This window comes from Perognathus longimembris, chromosome 3 (assembly GCF_023159225.1).
Source record: "Perognathus longimembris pacificus isolate PPM17 chromosome 3, ASM2315922v1, whole genome shotgun sequence".
In the NCBI taxonomy this organism is placed as follows: Eukaryota; Metazoa; Chordata; class Mammalia; order Rodentia; family Heteromyidae; genus Perognathus; species Perognathus longimembris.
Window position 1 is genome coordinate 79,995,406 of NC_063163.1, and position 14,484 is coordinate 80,009,889.

Below are 14,484 nucleotides of genomic sequence, written 5' to 3' on the forward strand. Positions count from 1 at the left end.
CCATGGCAGGAGCTAAGCCTGTGGGAAGCGCTGCATGCCCTTAATAGATGAGGTGGTGGAAATGCTTCAGACCATGGGGGAGTTCATCCCCCTGGGGAATCCTGAGACACCCAGCCTAGTCCCTGTAACTCTGCCACACCCTTTAGGTTTCTCAGCCCATTTGGCCATCTACCTAGGCACAAAATCCAAGGTCCTGGAACCTGAGAGAGCCATTTCTTTCCCTAACCATCACCAATCAAGAAGAAGATGGAAAAGTAGCCCCAGCCTGCCTCTTGGGCACATGGGCTCTGAACTTGAACCTCCCCCACCACCTCTGGGCCTCCATTCCCAATTTCCAGGTTGGAGATGGGGTAGCCACATTCTGAGCTTGTTACTTGGTGCCAGACTAGCTCCTCCTCCCTACCTGTCTCCCATTAGACCCTCAAACAGCAACTGCAGAGGGGGCAGGTGAGGAAGTGGCTCAAGCACAAATACAAGTCTATCCACCAGTGTCTCCAGCAGCCAGGGCCCTGGGAGGCAGCCAGAAGAGTCTCTTTGCCTGGGATAACTTTAAATTGGGGAGAACTCTGACCCAAAGTAAAGCTGCCCAGGCCGCACATCTAAATTACCTGTAATTCCAAAGGAAGTCATGGCCAGGATATGGAAGAAACCTACCAACTAAGTCCAGCTGGTGGTGGTGGCAGGGGCCTGGAGGGTAGGGATCTTCAGAGATCTTTTGGTGAGTGGAACATGGTGGCTCTGCATGTCATGTCATGGCTGTCAGCACCCCCAGTTCCTCCCACATGCAGAACCATGGGCTATTCACAAACCTTCCCCCTGACACACACAGAGAACCCCCCCCAACAAATGCCTCCAGGAGGCAGGGTGCTCAGTGAATATGAACAAATACAGTCAACACACAAAACCCTGTTGGTCCAGCTCGTCCTTGGTGAGAGTCCTTAAAGCCAACAGTGACCATGATTGGCCCAGCTGGACTCTGCCAGCTCTCTAGGCCCTGCAGCCTCAAAGAAAGACCAGCTTGCCCAGCCCCCTCCCCAGCAGTCATTATTCCTGAGAGCCAGAGTTCGACCTGGGGGCACCTGTGCCCTGTGTCCCTCGGCCAACCATCTCCTGGCCCCATTCCCGGTGGCTAGACTCCTGTAGTCCTCGGCCTTTGGTCTCGATGGGCAAAAAGCAGGATGCCAGGGCAGCCAGGAGACAGCAGATGCTGTAAACAGCCAGCGTCAGGTACACAGAGGACTCCAGCATCACCTGGGGAGGGAGGAAGAGGGGCATAGGCTGGTGACGCATGCACCACGGGGTGGCTCCGTGAGCTGAGTACTTCACCCCTCATTTTACAGAGGAGAAAACTAAGGTGCTGAGTAAATAAGTGGCCTACCCAAGCTCAGGCAAAGCAACTAGGAGCTAGGATTCGAACACGGGCCCATCAGGCATCAGAGTTCAGACCCCTTCTGAATACACCTGATATGAACCAAATTCCCTGGCTCCCCTGTCCCCTTCTGCCGAATGGGCATAGATCAGTATTACTCCATAGTGAGCAGAGAGGTGGGGACACCTGGGGAGCACTATGCAGCTCACAACCAGAGTCAGGTGGGAGTGGCATACTGTGACCTACAACAACACAGAGCAGAAAGGCTTTGTGAGTGGTTCACACCTGTAACCCCAGTTCTTTAGAGGCTGAGGCAGGAGGGTTTTAAGTGTAAGGCCAGCCTGGGCTGCATAGAGAATTCAAGCTGAGCCTGAGCTGAGATCTTGTCTCAAAAACAAATAGGCCTATGTGGTGGCTCAAGTCTGTGACCCCAGCTTATTTGGGAGGCAGAGATCAAGGGGTCACAGTTCAAGGCCTGCCAGGGTAAACACAGTCTCAAGACTCCATCTCAACCAACAGCCTAATGCAGTGGTACATGCCTGTTATTCTAGTGACCCAAGGAAGCACCAATAGGAGGATTTCATCCCAGGACGGCCTGGGCATAAAGATGCTATGTAGAATATAACCAGTACAAAAGGGATTGGAGGTATGGCTCAAGTGGTAGAAGGCCTGCCAAGCAAGCATGCTGGAGAGGCCCTGAGTTCAGTTCCCAGAACCAGTATAAATGTTTTGGGCCAGTCACTGGTGGCTCACATCTATAACCCTAGCTACTCAGGAGGCTAAGATCTGAGAATCATAGTTCAAAGCCAGCCTGGGCAGAAAAGCCTATGAGACTCTTATCTCCAATAAATCATTATAATTATTTGCCTGTCCTGGGGCTTGAATTCAGGCCTGAGCACTGTCCCTGGCTTCTTTCTGCTCAAAGCTAGCACTCTACCACTTGAAGAATCAAACCCAGGGCTTCATGTATGTGAGGCAAGCACTCTGCCACTAGGCCATATTCCCAGCCCCCAATAAATTATTTTTTTTAAGCCAGAAGTAGCACTGTGGCTCAAGTGATAGAACACTAGCCTGAAGGAAAAGAAGCTCAGGGACAGCACCCAGACCCTGAATTTAAGCCCAGGACTGGCACAGAAAAAAAAATCATTTGGAACTCAATAGAGGTATAGGCTGTACAACACTGGAAATATACTAAGTATCATGTTGTCTAGGCTGGCATCTCCAGGGTCTTTGGCATTTCATTACCCCTCCCCCCCAATTGGGGAACTCCCTTTAATCCTTCTGAGCCTGTGTTTTATCACGGACAAAGACCATTTCTTCCCCCCTGAGGGTGAGTTGTTAGGTAAAACAAGATAATGCAGACAAAGTAAGGACTGGACAGAAGCCCTGCACAGGGTTTGGAACCTGGGAAGCTCCTACCTGTGCGATGAATGGAGTGATGAGGGCACCCACTCTTGCCATGCCACTGCAGGTGCCCAGGCCCAGCGCCCGTGTTGCTGTGGGGTACACCTGCAATGGCAGCCACATGTGAACTTGGGACAATGCCAGAACCCCTCTGTTCCTTCCCTGCCTCCGCTCAGGACTGAGGGCCCTGACTCCACAGACCTGAAGCCAGGTCAAATCTCTCAAGTGTCGCTCACCCCATGTATGGAGTGGCAGACTGGGGTGATCATGATAGGAAATTCGATGAGGCAGAGGGTGGAACACAGGTCAGGCCAGCCCGGGCATAAAACGAGGCTCTGAGTTTGAATATAACCTGTGTTAAAAAGTCACTGAAGGGGGCTGGGGATATAGACTAGTGGCAAGAGTGCCTGCCTCGGATACACGAGGCCCTAGGTTTGATTCCCCAGCACCACATATACAGAAAACGGCCAGAAGCGGCGCTGTGGCTCAAGTGGCAGAGTGCTAGCCTTGAGCGGGAAGAAGCCAGGGACAGTGCTCAGGCCCTGAGTCCAAGGCCCAGGACTGGCCAAAAAAAAAAAAAAAAAAAAAAAAAGTCACTGAAGGCATGGCTCAACTGGTAGAATGCCTGCCTAGTAAGCACTAAGTCCTAAGTTCAATCTCCAGGACCACCAAAACATTACAAAATAAGATGAGAAAAGGAAAACCTGCAGAGTCATCACTCAGACCCCAAGGAGAGCCTCTGATCCCAGCATCCCAGGCTAGGTGTTTCTGGGGCCTATGGTACAGCTACTCCCAGACTCCTTTCCTACCTCAGGTGTGTAAACATAGGCCGCTTGGAAGCCTCCAGAAATAAACGCTCTTGCAATGAAGAGTAACAGAGTGAGCACATTTCTAGAGAAGGGGAAGAAAAGAACATGGAAAAAACAGACAAACAGATGAGTATTTTTTTTTTCTGTGTGCTTATCTCAGCAAAATCCTTCCTTCTCCTGGAAGAATGTACACCTTAGAAATTGGCAAAGGATAGCCAGGACCTGGTGGCTCACACCTGTAATCCTAACTACTTAGGAGGCTGGGATCTGGCAGCCCCAGCTGGGCCGGAAAGTCCATGAGACTCTTATCTCCAATGAACCACCAGAAAACTGGAAGTGGCACTATGGCTCAAAGTGGTAGAGCACTAGCCTTGAGCCAAAGAGCTCAGGGACAGTGCCCAGGCCCAGAGTTGAAGCCCCATGACCAATGGGAAGAAAAAGAAAAAAGAAAGAGAAATTGGCAAAGGCATTGGGTGTTGGTGGCTCAGACCTATAATCCCAGCTACTCAGGAAACTGAGATCTAAGAATCATGGTTTGAAGCCAGCCTGGGCAGGAAAATCAGTAAGAGACTCTTAGCTCCAATAAACTACCAAAAACCTACCAGAAGTGGAGCTGTGGCTCAAATGGTAGAGTGCTAGCCTTGAGCAAAAGAAGCTCAGGGACAGCATCTCAGGCCCTGATTTCAAGCCCTAGGACTGGTATAAAAGAAAAAGAAATTAGCAACAGTCAGCTCCCCACCGCGACCCCCCCAGCCAGCACACTGGCTCATGGACAGGCACATTCATGGTGGTACCATCTCTGAAGGCCTTTGTATCTCTAAAGGCTATGCTGTGTCCAATGCAGCAGGCAGACAGATGGGACCACCTGCTGTGCTCAGGTTGGGGGCAAGATGTGGGTGTGTGATATAAATAGTCAAAACCAGGGCTGAGAATATGGCTTAGAGATAGAATGCTTGCCTAGGCTGTGTGAGGCCCAGAATTCAATCACCAGCACCCCCAAACAAACTAATAAAAGTAAAACTAGGAAGGGAGCTTGTAGGGGGCAGGCAAGGAGCCAGGAGCCAGCTGAGCCAGTAAATTTAGAACAATCCTGCTCCCTGGTAGATGTCCTATAAATGTCTCAGCATGCCAAAGCAAAAGCTACACATCCCCCAACCTTCTAGGCCCCACAAATTCCTCACTGGGGAGGAGAGGGGAGACAAAAGGCCAAGATGGCAGCCATGAGGCTGAAGTGCTGTCTTCCTCCCTGACATGGCTATGCCACATGCTCTCTTTCTCTGTCATTTTTTCTTCTCTAAGAAACTTTCCGGGGGGGGGGGGGGCTGGGAATATGGCCTAGTGGCAAGAATGCTTGCCTTTTTTATACATGAAGCCCTGGGTTCAGTTCCCCAGCACCACATACACAGAAAACGGCCAGAATGGCTCAAGTGGTAGAGTGCTAGCCTTGAGCAAAAAGAAGCCAGGGACAGTGCTCAGACCCTGAGTCCAAGCCCCAGGACTGGCAAAAAAAGAAAGAAAAAGAAACTTTACTATCTTTTTTTTTTAATATAAGGGGATATGGGGTCAATATAAGGGGATATATGGTCAATTCTGTATGCTGAGCCTCTTGGAAGTTGGAAAAATGGAGAATTGTCAAAAACAGGATTGCAAAATGGGGTCTATTGAAGACCTAACAAATGTTAACACATTCTGAAAAGCATACAGCTATCTGTATGATCTCATGAAATGCCTAAACTGGAGGTGACGGGACAGACCTGGGGGTGAAATGACCTTCCATGTCTGCCCCTGCCTGCCTCCCTCGGAGGCCCCAACCTTGAGCATGAGCTTCTGGATGGCTGGGGGGTAGCCAAGAGCCTCGGCCCTGGCCAGCGGCTGGCAGTCCCACTGACTACTCACCTTCCCACACAGATGAACAGCAGGAGGCCGCAGAAGGAGAAGACAACAAAGCACAGGGCCATGGTCTTCTTTCGGCCCAGGCGGTCGATGATCCACAGCGTCACGAAGACACCTGCAGGACACGTGGTTCCCATGATGTCACCCTGGTCTCCCATGATGCCACCCTGGTCTCCCATGATGCCATTCTTCTTTCCATGCCCTGTCTCTCCTCCTCCCCTTGGACCAGACCCTGTGACTCAAGTTGAATAACTGGAAATACAGGAAAATGACAGATGCCTATATACATTATGAGAGACTGCAATCTCTGTCTTGCCAGGCTTCCCTGTCTCTTTCTCTGGCCTGGCCCTTCTTGTGTGTTCTTCTGGCTGGGGAAGGTAATCTGGCAAGGATCTGACCAGTAGCCAGTGGGGACACGAGCCCCCACATCCAATAATCTTTGAGCTTTTAGCTCTCCAGTCTTCTTTCTTCTGTTCTGTTTTTCTGTTTTTTTCCCCTTTTGTTAATATTATTTATTTTAAGAAGTTGTCCAACAGAGTTTCAGTTCAAGAAGTCAGATTATGAGTACAATGTTTTGTTTGTCTTGTTTTTTGGTCAGTTGTGGGGCTTGAACTTGGTACCTGGGCACTATCCATGAGTCTCTTTGTGCTCAAGGCTAATGCTCTACCACTTTGAGCCACAGCTCTACTTCTGGTTTTTAAGTTGTTAATTGGATGTCAGAGTCTCATGGCCTTTCCTGCCCAGGCTAGCTTCAAATTTCAATCCTCAGATCTCAGCCTCCTGAGTAACTAGGATTACAGGCATGAGCCACTTGGCTACGTACCTTGATGTGCTATTTTTGAAATAGAGTCTCATGACTTTACCAAGATCCTCCTATTTTAGGCTTTCTCTCATGGCTCACGTGATAGGCATGTGCCAACAGCCCCCCATTTTTCCATTGAGATGGAGTCTCCTGGACTTTTCTGCTTGGGTAATCCTGCAACCATGATCCTTCTCATCTCGGCCCCACATAGCTACATTGACAGATGTGTCATCATGCCTAACTACAGCACTTGGGAAGAGGATCTCATGAACTTTTCTGCCAAGGAGGGCCTCTAATCATGGTCTTCCTGTTCTTAGCCTTGGGAGTGCTGGCGGATAATTCTTCATAGGTCCTCTATCTTTACACATCTTGTAAGCAATGCTCAGAGTGGCTATTTTGTTCAGGACTATCATTTCAAGTTTGTTTATATGATAAAACAGCCTGGGAAGATAAAGACATTTTTCCCTTGGGTGCAATGGGCAGATTTGTTTACTGAGAAACATAACAAGGATAATGTCTCCCTTTGGGGACAAAGATTGGGCAGGTATCTGGCAATGTTTACAACAAGTTTGCTGCTCCTAGGTTTGGGGTCCCCCAAATTATGATTTGGCTATAGTTCTGAGTGGGTCCCCCAAGGACTGTTCTTCAGATGTTGTGAGGTAATAGAAGCCAGGCACCAGTGGCTCACAGCTGAAATCCTAATACTTGGGAGGCTGAGAACAAGAGGATTATGGCTTGAGGCCATACTAGGTTAAAAAGTTTGAGAGTCCCCTTCCCAATACATAGCTGCCTACACTGGCACCTGCCAATCATCCTAGCAATGTGGGAAGCTGAGATTCGGAGGATTGTGGTTGGAGACTCTCTACCTAGGGAAGCTGGATACAAAGGTGGGTCACTGGGGAGGTGGTGACTGTCCCCTGAACATCTGTCCTGTCTTCCCTCTCATGTGTGCATTCCTCTGTGACGTCATCTACCATGCAGTCCTTGCTAGCACTGCTCTAAGGTACTGTGAGCTAAGTAAACTTCTTTTCTTTATATACTATCGAGGGTCGGGTATTTTGTCATTGTAAATGCACTCATATACTTGAGGTATATGTGAGACTACCAACATGTCCCTCATCCAACCAGGCTTCTTCTTCATTGTCCATGTAGAAATTGGGGTGAGGAGAAACCAACACCAACGTACTATTCTTTCAACAATAGATAACTATTTTTTAGAGTAGTCTTCATGCCTCCAACCCAGAAATCTCCTGTCTTCTGCCAGCATGCATGGTACTAAGTGGGTTTGATAGCTTCCAAGAAGGATAAATCTATAATCCTAGCACCTCAGGATGCGGAGATCTGAGGATGCCTGGCCTCACTGACACAGACCTCACCTGGCACAGGCCTCACCTGGGAACTCGGAGAGCGTGGTCCACAGCACCTCAGGAGGCCAAGATCTGAGGATGCCTGGCCTCACCTGACACAGATCTCACCTGGGAACTCAGAAAGCGTGGTCCACAGCAGGTCCATGTAGTCCTCTTCAGTGAGGTACTCACAAGCCAGGCTGCATTTTGCTTCCACTGCCTTCTTCCGGCTGGAAACTAGGATTGGGGGAAGAGGAAGGAAGAATAGTGTGCAGTGTGGAGTCACATACCTGCCTGCTCCCTGCCCTTTTTCTCTGCTCTTGATCCAGAGAGAGGCTGAAGAGTGGAGCAGGCTTGGAAACAAACAGCAGAGCTATGATGAGTATTCCCTTTCCCCTCCTCCTCTTCCTCCGCTTCCTCTTCCTCCTCCTCCTCCTCCTCCTCATTATTATTATTATTATTATTATTATTATTATTATTATTATTTTGGTGCTGGTATTGGGGCTTGAACTGAGGGCCTAGACATTGTCATCAGCTTTTCTGCTCAAGGTTGGCACTTTGCCATTTGTATCACATCTCCACTTTCAGTTTTTTGGTGGATAATTAGAGATAAGAGTTTCACATAGCATATCACCTTACACCAAGATCAACTCAAAATGGATTAAAGACCTCAACATCAGACCTGAAACCCTGAAGCTACTGAAGGACGGAGTAGAAGAGCCACTAGAACTTATAAGCATAGGCAGGAACTTCCTGAACAGAGTCCCGGGGACACAACAGATAGGGGAGAGACTCGACAAATGGGACTACTACAAGATAAAAAGTTTCTGCACAGCTAAAGACATAGCCAGAATGGCCTGTACTCTGAACTCAGGCAACAACAAATGCTGGAGGGGATGCAAGGAAAGAGGAACCCTTCTCCACTGTTGGTGGGAGTGTAAACTAGTACAACCAGTCTGGAGAACAGTATAGAGGTTCCTCAAAAAGCTCAGCATAGCCATACCCTATGATGCAGCCATACTACTCCTAGGCATCTATCCTGAACAACAGGATCCAGGATACCACAAAGACATCTGCACATCCATGTTTATTGCTGCACAATTCACAATAGCCAAAATATGGAAACAACTCAGATGGCCCACTACAGATGAATGGATCCAAAAAATGTGGTACCTGTACACAATGGAATACTACACAGGGATTAGAAATGATAAAATAATGGCATTCACAGGGAAATGGTCAGGTCTTGAACAAATAATGTTGAGTGAGACAAGCCTAGAACACAAAGAACAAAGATGATATATGATATATGGTTGAGTGAGACAAGCCTAGAACACAAAGAACAAAGATGATATATGGTTCTTGGGTGTGTGGGGGGAGAACAGTAGAGAGGTTTTGTCTGTAATATGACAAACTTCTTTTCTTTTCTTTTCTTTTTTTTTGCCAGTCCTGGGGCTTGGACTCAGGGCCTGAGCACTGTCCCTGGCTTCTTTTTGCTCAAGGCTAGCACTCTGCCACTTGAGCCACAGCGCCACTTCTGGCCATTTTCTGTATATGTGGTGCTGGGGAATCGAACCCAGGGCCTCATGTATATGAGGCAGGCACTCTTGCCACTAGGCCATATCCCCAGCCCGACAAAATTCTTTTCAAATGGTATTTCCACAAGGTTTGGTCAGTGACTTTACAGTATGTCTCTAAAACCAAACAATTACTAAATAAACATAAATAGGTCTAGAATAGACCTATCAGAGGATCACAATAGCTCAACAGCTATGTACATATGATTATATAAGATGAGACTAAGAAAAATGAACTCCAAGAGATGGAAACAGGCGGATTTTATTGTTGTCATTATGTTTAATGTACTAGGTGAATTTCCTTTGGAGTACCCCCTGTGGTCACTGTATATGATTTGGGTACACTGGGTATTGTATATATGCTTATCTGAACTAGGGAAGGGAAAGAAAATGAGAGAGGGTATAACAAATAAGACAAGAAATGTGCTCATTACCTTATTATGTAACTGTACCCCCTCTGTACATCACCTTGTCAATAAAATTTAATTTAAAAAAAGAGCTTCACAGATTTTTCTGCCTGGGCTGGCTTCACACTATGATCTTCAGATCTCAGTCTCCTGAGTAGCTAGGATTACAGGCATGAGCCACCAGCACCCCGTACTCCTACTTAATCAGTTTACTCCAGCAAACCTCCAGAGAATGAAAGGCAATTTTCCCTTCACCATTATAACTGGCACATACTACTGCTGTCTTGCTTCAAAATTGCCTTTCTGTCTCAAGCAGCAGCATTGTGTGGACCACAACACTGAATATCGTTACTATCTGACCCCTGATAGATATTTCTTATATTCCCCTGGATCTTCTGCTTAGCATAAACATGTCCACTTGTGGCAGGATAGATGGATGGATGGATGGATAGATAGATAGACAGACAGATGAAGTGCCAAGGAAATTCAATACAGTGGGTGTGTTGGTGTCTCATGCCTATAATCCTAGCTACTCAAGAGGCTGAGATCTGAGAATCATGATTCAAAGCCAATGAAGTCCATGGGACTTTTTACCTCCAATTAATCATACACACACACACACACACACACACACACACACACCAGAAGTGGAGCTGTGGCTCAAATGGTATAGCACTAACCTTGAGAAGAAAAAAGCTTAGAGACAGTGCCCAGGCCCTAAGTTCAAGCCCCCGTACCAGCATCAAAAATAGAAAGAAAGAAGGCTGGGCTGAGAGACAGATATTGGGAAGCTGCAGGGCTCCCTTAACCCTTTATCCGGTGACAGGTCCCATCATGACAGGGTCACCCAATGCCACGGAAGCGGTGGATCTGGGCCTACCCAGGTCGGCTGGACAGCACACACCTGCACAGGGTGGGAGGAGGCGGGGAGGTACTCACTGCTGCAGACATCCCCAGCCTGGAAGAGCTCTGTGGTGAGCAGCACCAACCCATAGTAAGAAAACGCATTGGAAAACCTGCCAGGAACAAATAAGCACGTTGAGGAGATGAAGAGAGAGAGCCCCCCCCCCCCCACACACACACCCAGGCCCTGTGCCTGGCTCACTGGGGATCAGTCTTTGGACCATGCTGGGTCTCTGGGGCTTTGCTAGGGGTCTTGAGCAGGAAGGTGGCAGGCACCCAGAGTCATGGTGTGAGGAAGGAAGTGGTCCTATGTTCAGAGAAGGACCAGAATCCATGGTCTATTCCACATGGCCCTTTCCCAAGGCTGTTTACCCAACTAATCGGGAAAAATTGGAGCCAAGCCTCAGTGGCTCAACTGTAATCCTAGCTACTCAGGAGGCTGAGCTCTGAGGATTCCAGTTTGAAGCCAGACCAGGTAGACAAATAAGAGAGAGTTTTTTCTTTTGTCAGTTGTGGGGCTTGAACTCAGGGTCTGGGCACTATCCTTAAGCTCTTTTTTTTTTTTTTTTTGCTCAAGGCTAGAGCTCTAGCTGTACCACTTTTTTTTTTTTTTTTTTTGCCAGTCCTGGGCCTTGGACTCAGGGCCTGAGCACTATGCCTGGATTCTTCCCGCTCAAGGCTAGCACTCTGCCACCTGAGCCACAGCGCCCCTTCTGGCCGTTTTCCATATATGTGGTGCTGGGGAATCGAACCGAGAGCTTCATGTGTAGGAGGCAAGCGCTCTTGCCACCAGGCCATATTCCCAGCCCACTAGCTCTACCACTTTGAGCCACAGCTCCACTTCTGGTTTTCTGGTGGTTAATTGAAGATTAGTCTCACCAGGCTGTTCTGCCAAGGCTGGCTCAGAACCAAAATTCTCAAATCTTAGCCTCCTGTGTAGCTGTGATTACAAGCATGAGCCACCAGTGTGGGGCTCTGAGAGACTCTTATCTCCAATTTATCAGCAAAAAAAGCTGGAAGTGGAGGTGTAGCTCAAGTTGGTAGAGTACCAGCATAGAGCAAAAAAGCCAAGTGAGAAATATAAGCTCTGAGGGGCTGGAATGTGGCTTAGTGGTAGAGTGCTTGCCTAGCATGCATGAAGCCCTAGGTTCAATTCCTCAGCACCACGTATACAGAAAAAGCCGGAAGTGGCACTGTGGCTCAGGTGGTAGAGTGCTAGCCTTGAGCAAAAAGGAGCCAGGAACAGTGCTCAGGCACTGAGTCCAAACCCCAGGACTGGCAAAAAAAAAAAAAAGAACATAAACTGTGAGTTCAAACCCTTGTATTTGGTGCACACACACACGTGCACATACCACATACACATACACACACACTAACATTTGTTTCTCTGGGGGACAAAATTGGAAGCAAACAGACTCAACGACATCTGTCAGGGCCTCTGGACCAACCTGGTGAACTTGGACACGCATGTAGAGTTTCCAAGTACAATAATACCCCTGTTCATTCCTCATTGGCCCTGGGATTGGAGTGCCAAAGTCTTCCCAGTGACACAGCTATGTGGGAATCCATTCATGATCAAAAGCCAAAGCGATTCCATTTTCTTGGGGTTGTTACGATTTGTGCTAGAAAATTTAGTAATTTCTATAATGCACCAAAAAAGTTTAAGACTCTAGTAGTGTTGGCCCAAGTGAGTTATTACTCTCAAACATAGGCATTCTTTTTTTGTGTGTGCCAGTTCTCGGGTGTCAACTCAGGGCCTGGGCACTGTCCCCATGCCTCTTTGTGCTCAAGGCTAGCACTCTGCAATTTGAGCCACAGCAGTACTTATGGACTTTTCTGAATAGTTTACTGGAGATAAGAGTCTCATGGACTTTTCTGCTCAGGTTGGCTTCAAACCACAATCCTCAGGTCTCAGCTTCCTGAGTAGCTAGGATTACAGGAGCTACGGGAACCTAGCAAAGGTAGGTATTCTTAACTCTGTGCCTTCTTTCTGTCCAGTGGCGGGGGGGTCATCTTCAACAGATGTTTAATAGACACTGGTGGGGCTGCTTCAGCTCCCAGGAACTACCAGGATGGAGCTGGAGCTGGGTTCTCTGTATTATCAAAGCAGTTCTCACCTCTTCTCTGTAATTGGCCCCTTGGGGCTGCTCCCTATTAATTAGCACCCTCTAGTCAAAGGTGAATAGGAAAATTGAGACTAGGTTAAAAAAAAGAACACAAAGCCTTAAAGGCAGGCTGATTTCCTTGCATTCCAAGCTCTGCATGCATGATTTAGTAGAGAAACAGTTGGGAGAATGGCAGGGATTTGATTGGTTGTAAAGATGAAGGAAATTGCTCCCTGCAAACACCCTCCCCCAGTCCTCCCCTATGGCATTGTTTAAGAAAATGGAACAATATCAGAATGGAAGTTCCAAGAATGGCCAAGTGCGCCAGGTGGGTCTTTCAACTATGGGTGGGTCGTGGGTGACGAGCCAGCACAAATATTAAGCTTTATTGTGGGAAAGAAATCCCTTTTAGGGCTGGGGATATGGCCTAGTGGCAAGAGAGCTTGCCTCCCATACATGAAGCCCTAGGTTCGATTCCCCAGCACCACATATACAGAAAACGGCCAGAAGGGGCGCTGTGGCTCAACTGGCAGAGTGCTAGCCTTGAGCAAAAAAGCCAGGGACAGTGCTCAGGCCCTGAGTCCAAGGCCCAGGACTGGCAAAAAAAAAAAAAAAAAAAAAGAAAGAAAAGAAAAGAAAAAGAAAAAAAAGAAATCCCTTTTAAGTTGTCTTTCAACTGTTTTGATTATAACCCAGTATCCTCTTCCTCTCTCTGGTTCTCTCTCTCTCTGTCTCTGTCTCTGTCTCTCTGTCTCTCTGTGTCTGTCTGTCTGTCTGTCTGTCTGTCTCTCGTCTTTAAACACAGAGGCTTGTTGTCTTGGAAAACTGTTGATGTGGCTACTTTTTACTGGGAGATCTTTATTTTATTTGGGGGTAGGGGAGTACTAGTCCTGGGGCTTGAACTCAGGGCTTGGGTGCTATCCCTGAGGTTTTGTACTCAAGGCTAGCGCTCTACCACTTGCGCCATAGATCTGCTTCTGACTTAGTAGTTAATTGGAGATAACAGTCTCACACTTTCTGGCCTGGGCTGGCTTCAAACTATGATCCTCAGATCTCAGATTCTTGAGTAGCTAGGATTACAGATGTGAGCCACCTGCACCCAGCTTACCAGAAGTTCTTCTATCTGTGGTTTGCAATTAAATGTTTTCCTTGAAAGCAAAGATATACATTTCAAAAGATACATATCTAAGGAAGGCACCTACAATTCTAGCTACTTAGGAAGCTGAGATCTGAGCGTAGAGATTCAAAGGCATTCAAGGCAGGAAAGTCCGTGAGACTCTAATTTCCAGTTAACTAGCAAGAAGCCAGAAATGGAATTGTGGCTCAAGTGGTAGAGCACCAGCCTTGAAAAAGCCAAGTGAGAAGGAGAGGCATCTGAGTTCAAGCCCCAGTACTAAATAAGGAAATAATCTAAGTAAAACTCAAGTTGAAGAAAAAGATTACAAAGTTGGTAGTACAGGCAACAATGTGGCAGCTACTACAGGAACCAGGATAACTTCAGCCTACTGGAATCAGCACATACACTCAGAGCAGATGACAAAACCCAAACCTAGCACTGTGGAAGATGGGGGTGGGGGTGGGGGTGGTGGTGGTGGTGGTGGTGGTGGTGGTGGTGTGGACACAGGGGAAAAGCCAGTCTTACCATATAAACCACAGCAGCAAGGTTGTCCATCTGAAATGCGGCGTGAAAAGGTCTCTCATTTTGCCTCGGTCTTCCTGTCTCAAGACAAAAGCATGCTATTCTCTCCTACAGATGTGTGGGTATGCACTGGTGGCCTGACACTTGTGCCCAGCCACCACCAGGAACAAGTAGACAGGACTCAAGTCCACATTGCTCAGCCTCAAAGCCCCTGTAGCTGGGTCTAGGGA

General features: G+C 47.8%; 1 protein-coding gene across 1 annotated transcript in view; it reads right to left on the reverse strand.

The window, feature by feature from the left end:
- Window positions 1–1,044: 1,044 nt before the first annotated feature.
- The window catches only part of LOC125349019 (SV2 related protein), a 43,328-nt gene continuing 29,888 nt past the window's right edge, over window positions 1,045–14,484 (reverse strand). Inside the window, exons 10-16 of the mRNA XM_048342777.1 lie at window positions 14,258–14,331; window positions 10,547–10,623; window positions 7,753–7,860; window positions 5,479–5,590; window positions 3,583–3,664; window positions 2,789–2,878; window positions 1,045–1,251 (exon numbers count right to left, since the gene is read on the reverse strand). Coding sequence (XP_048198734.1) covers window positions 1,045–1,251; window positions 2,789–2,878; window positions 3,583–3,664; window positions 5,479–5,590; window positions 7,753–7,860; window positions 10,547–10,623; window positions 14,258–14,331 — 750 coding nt within the window. The remainder of the gene's footprint in view (window positions 1,252–2,788; window positions 2,879–3,582; window positions 3,665–5,478; window positions 5,591–7,752; window positions 7,861–10,546; window positions 10,624–14,257; window positions 14,332–14,484) is intronic.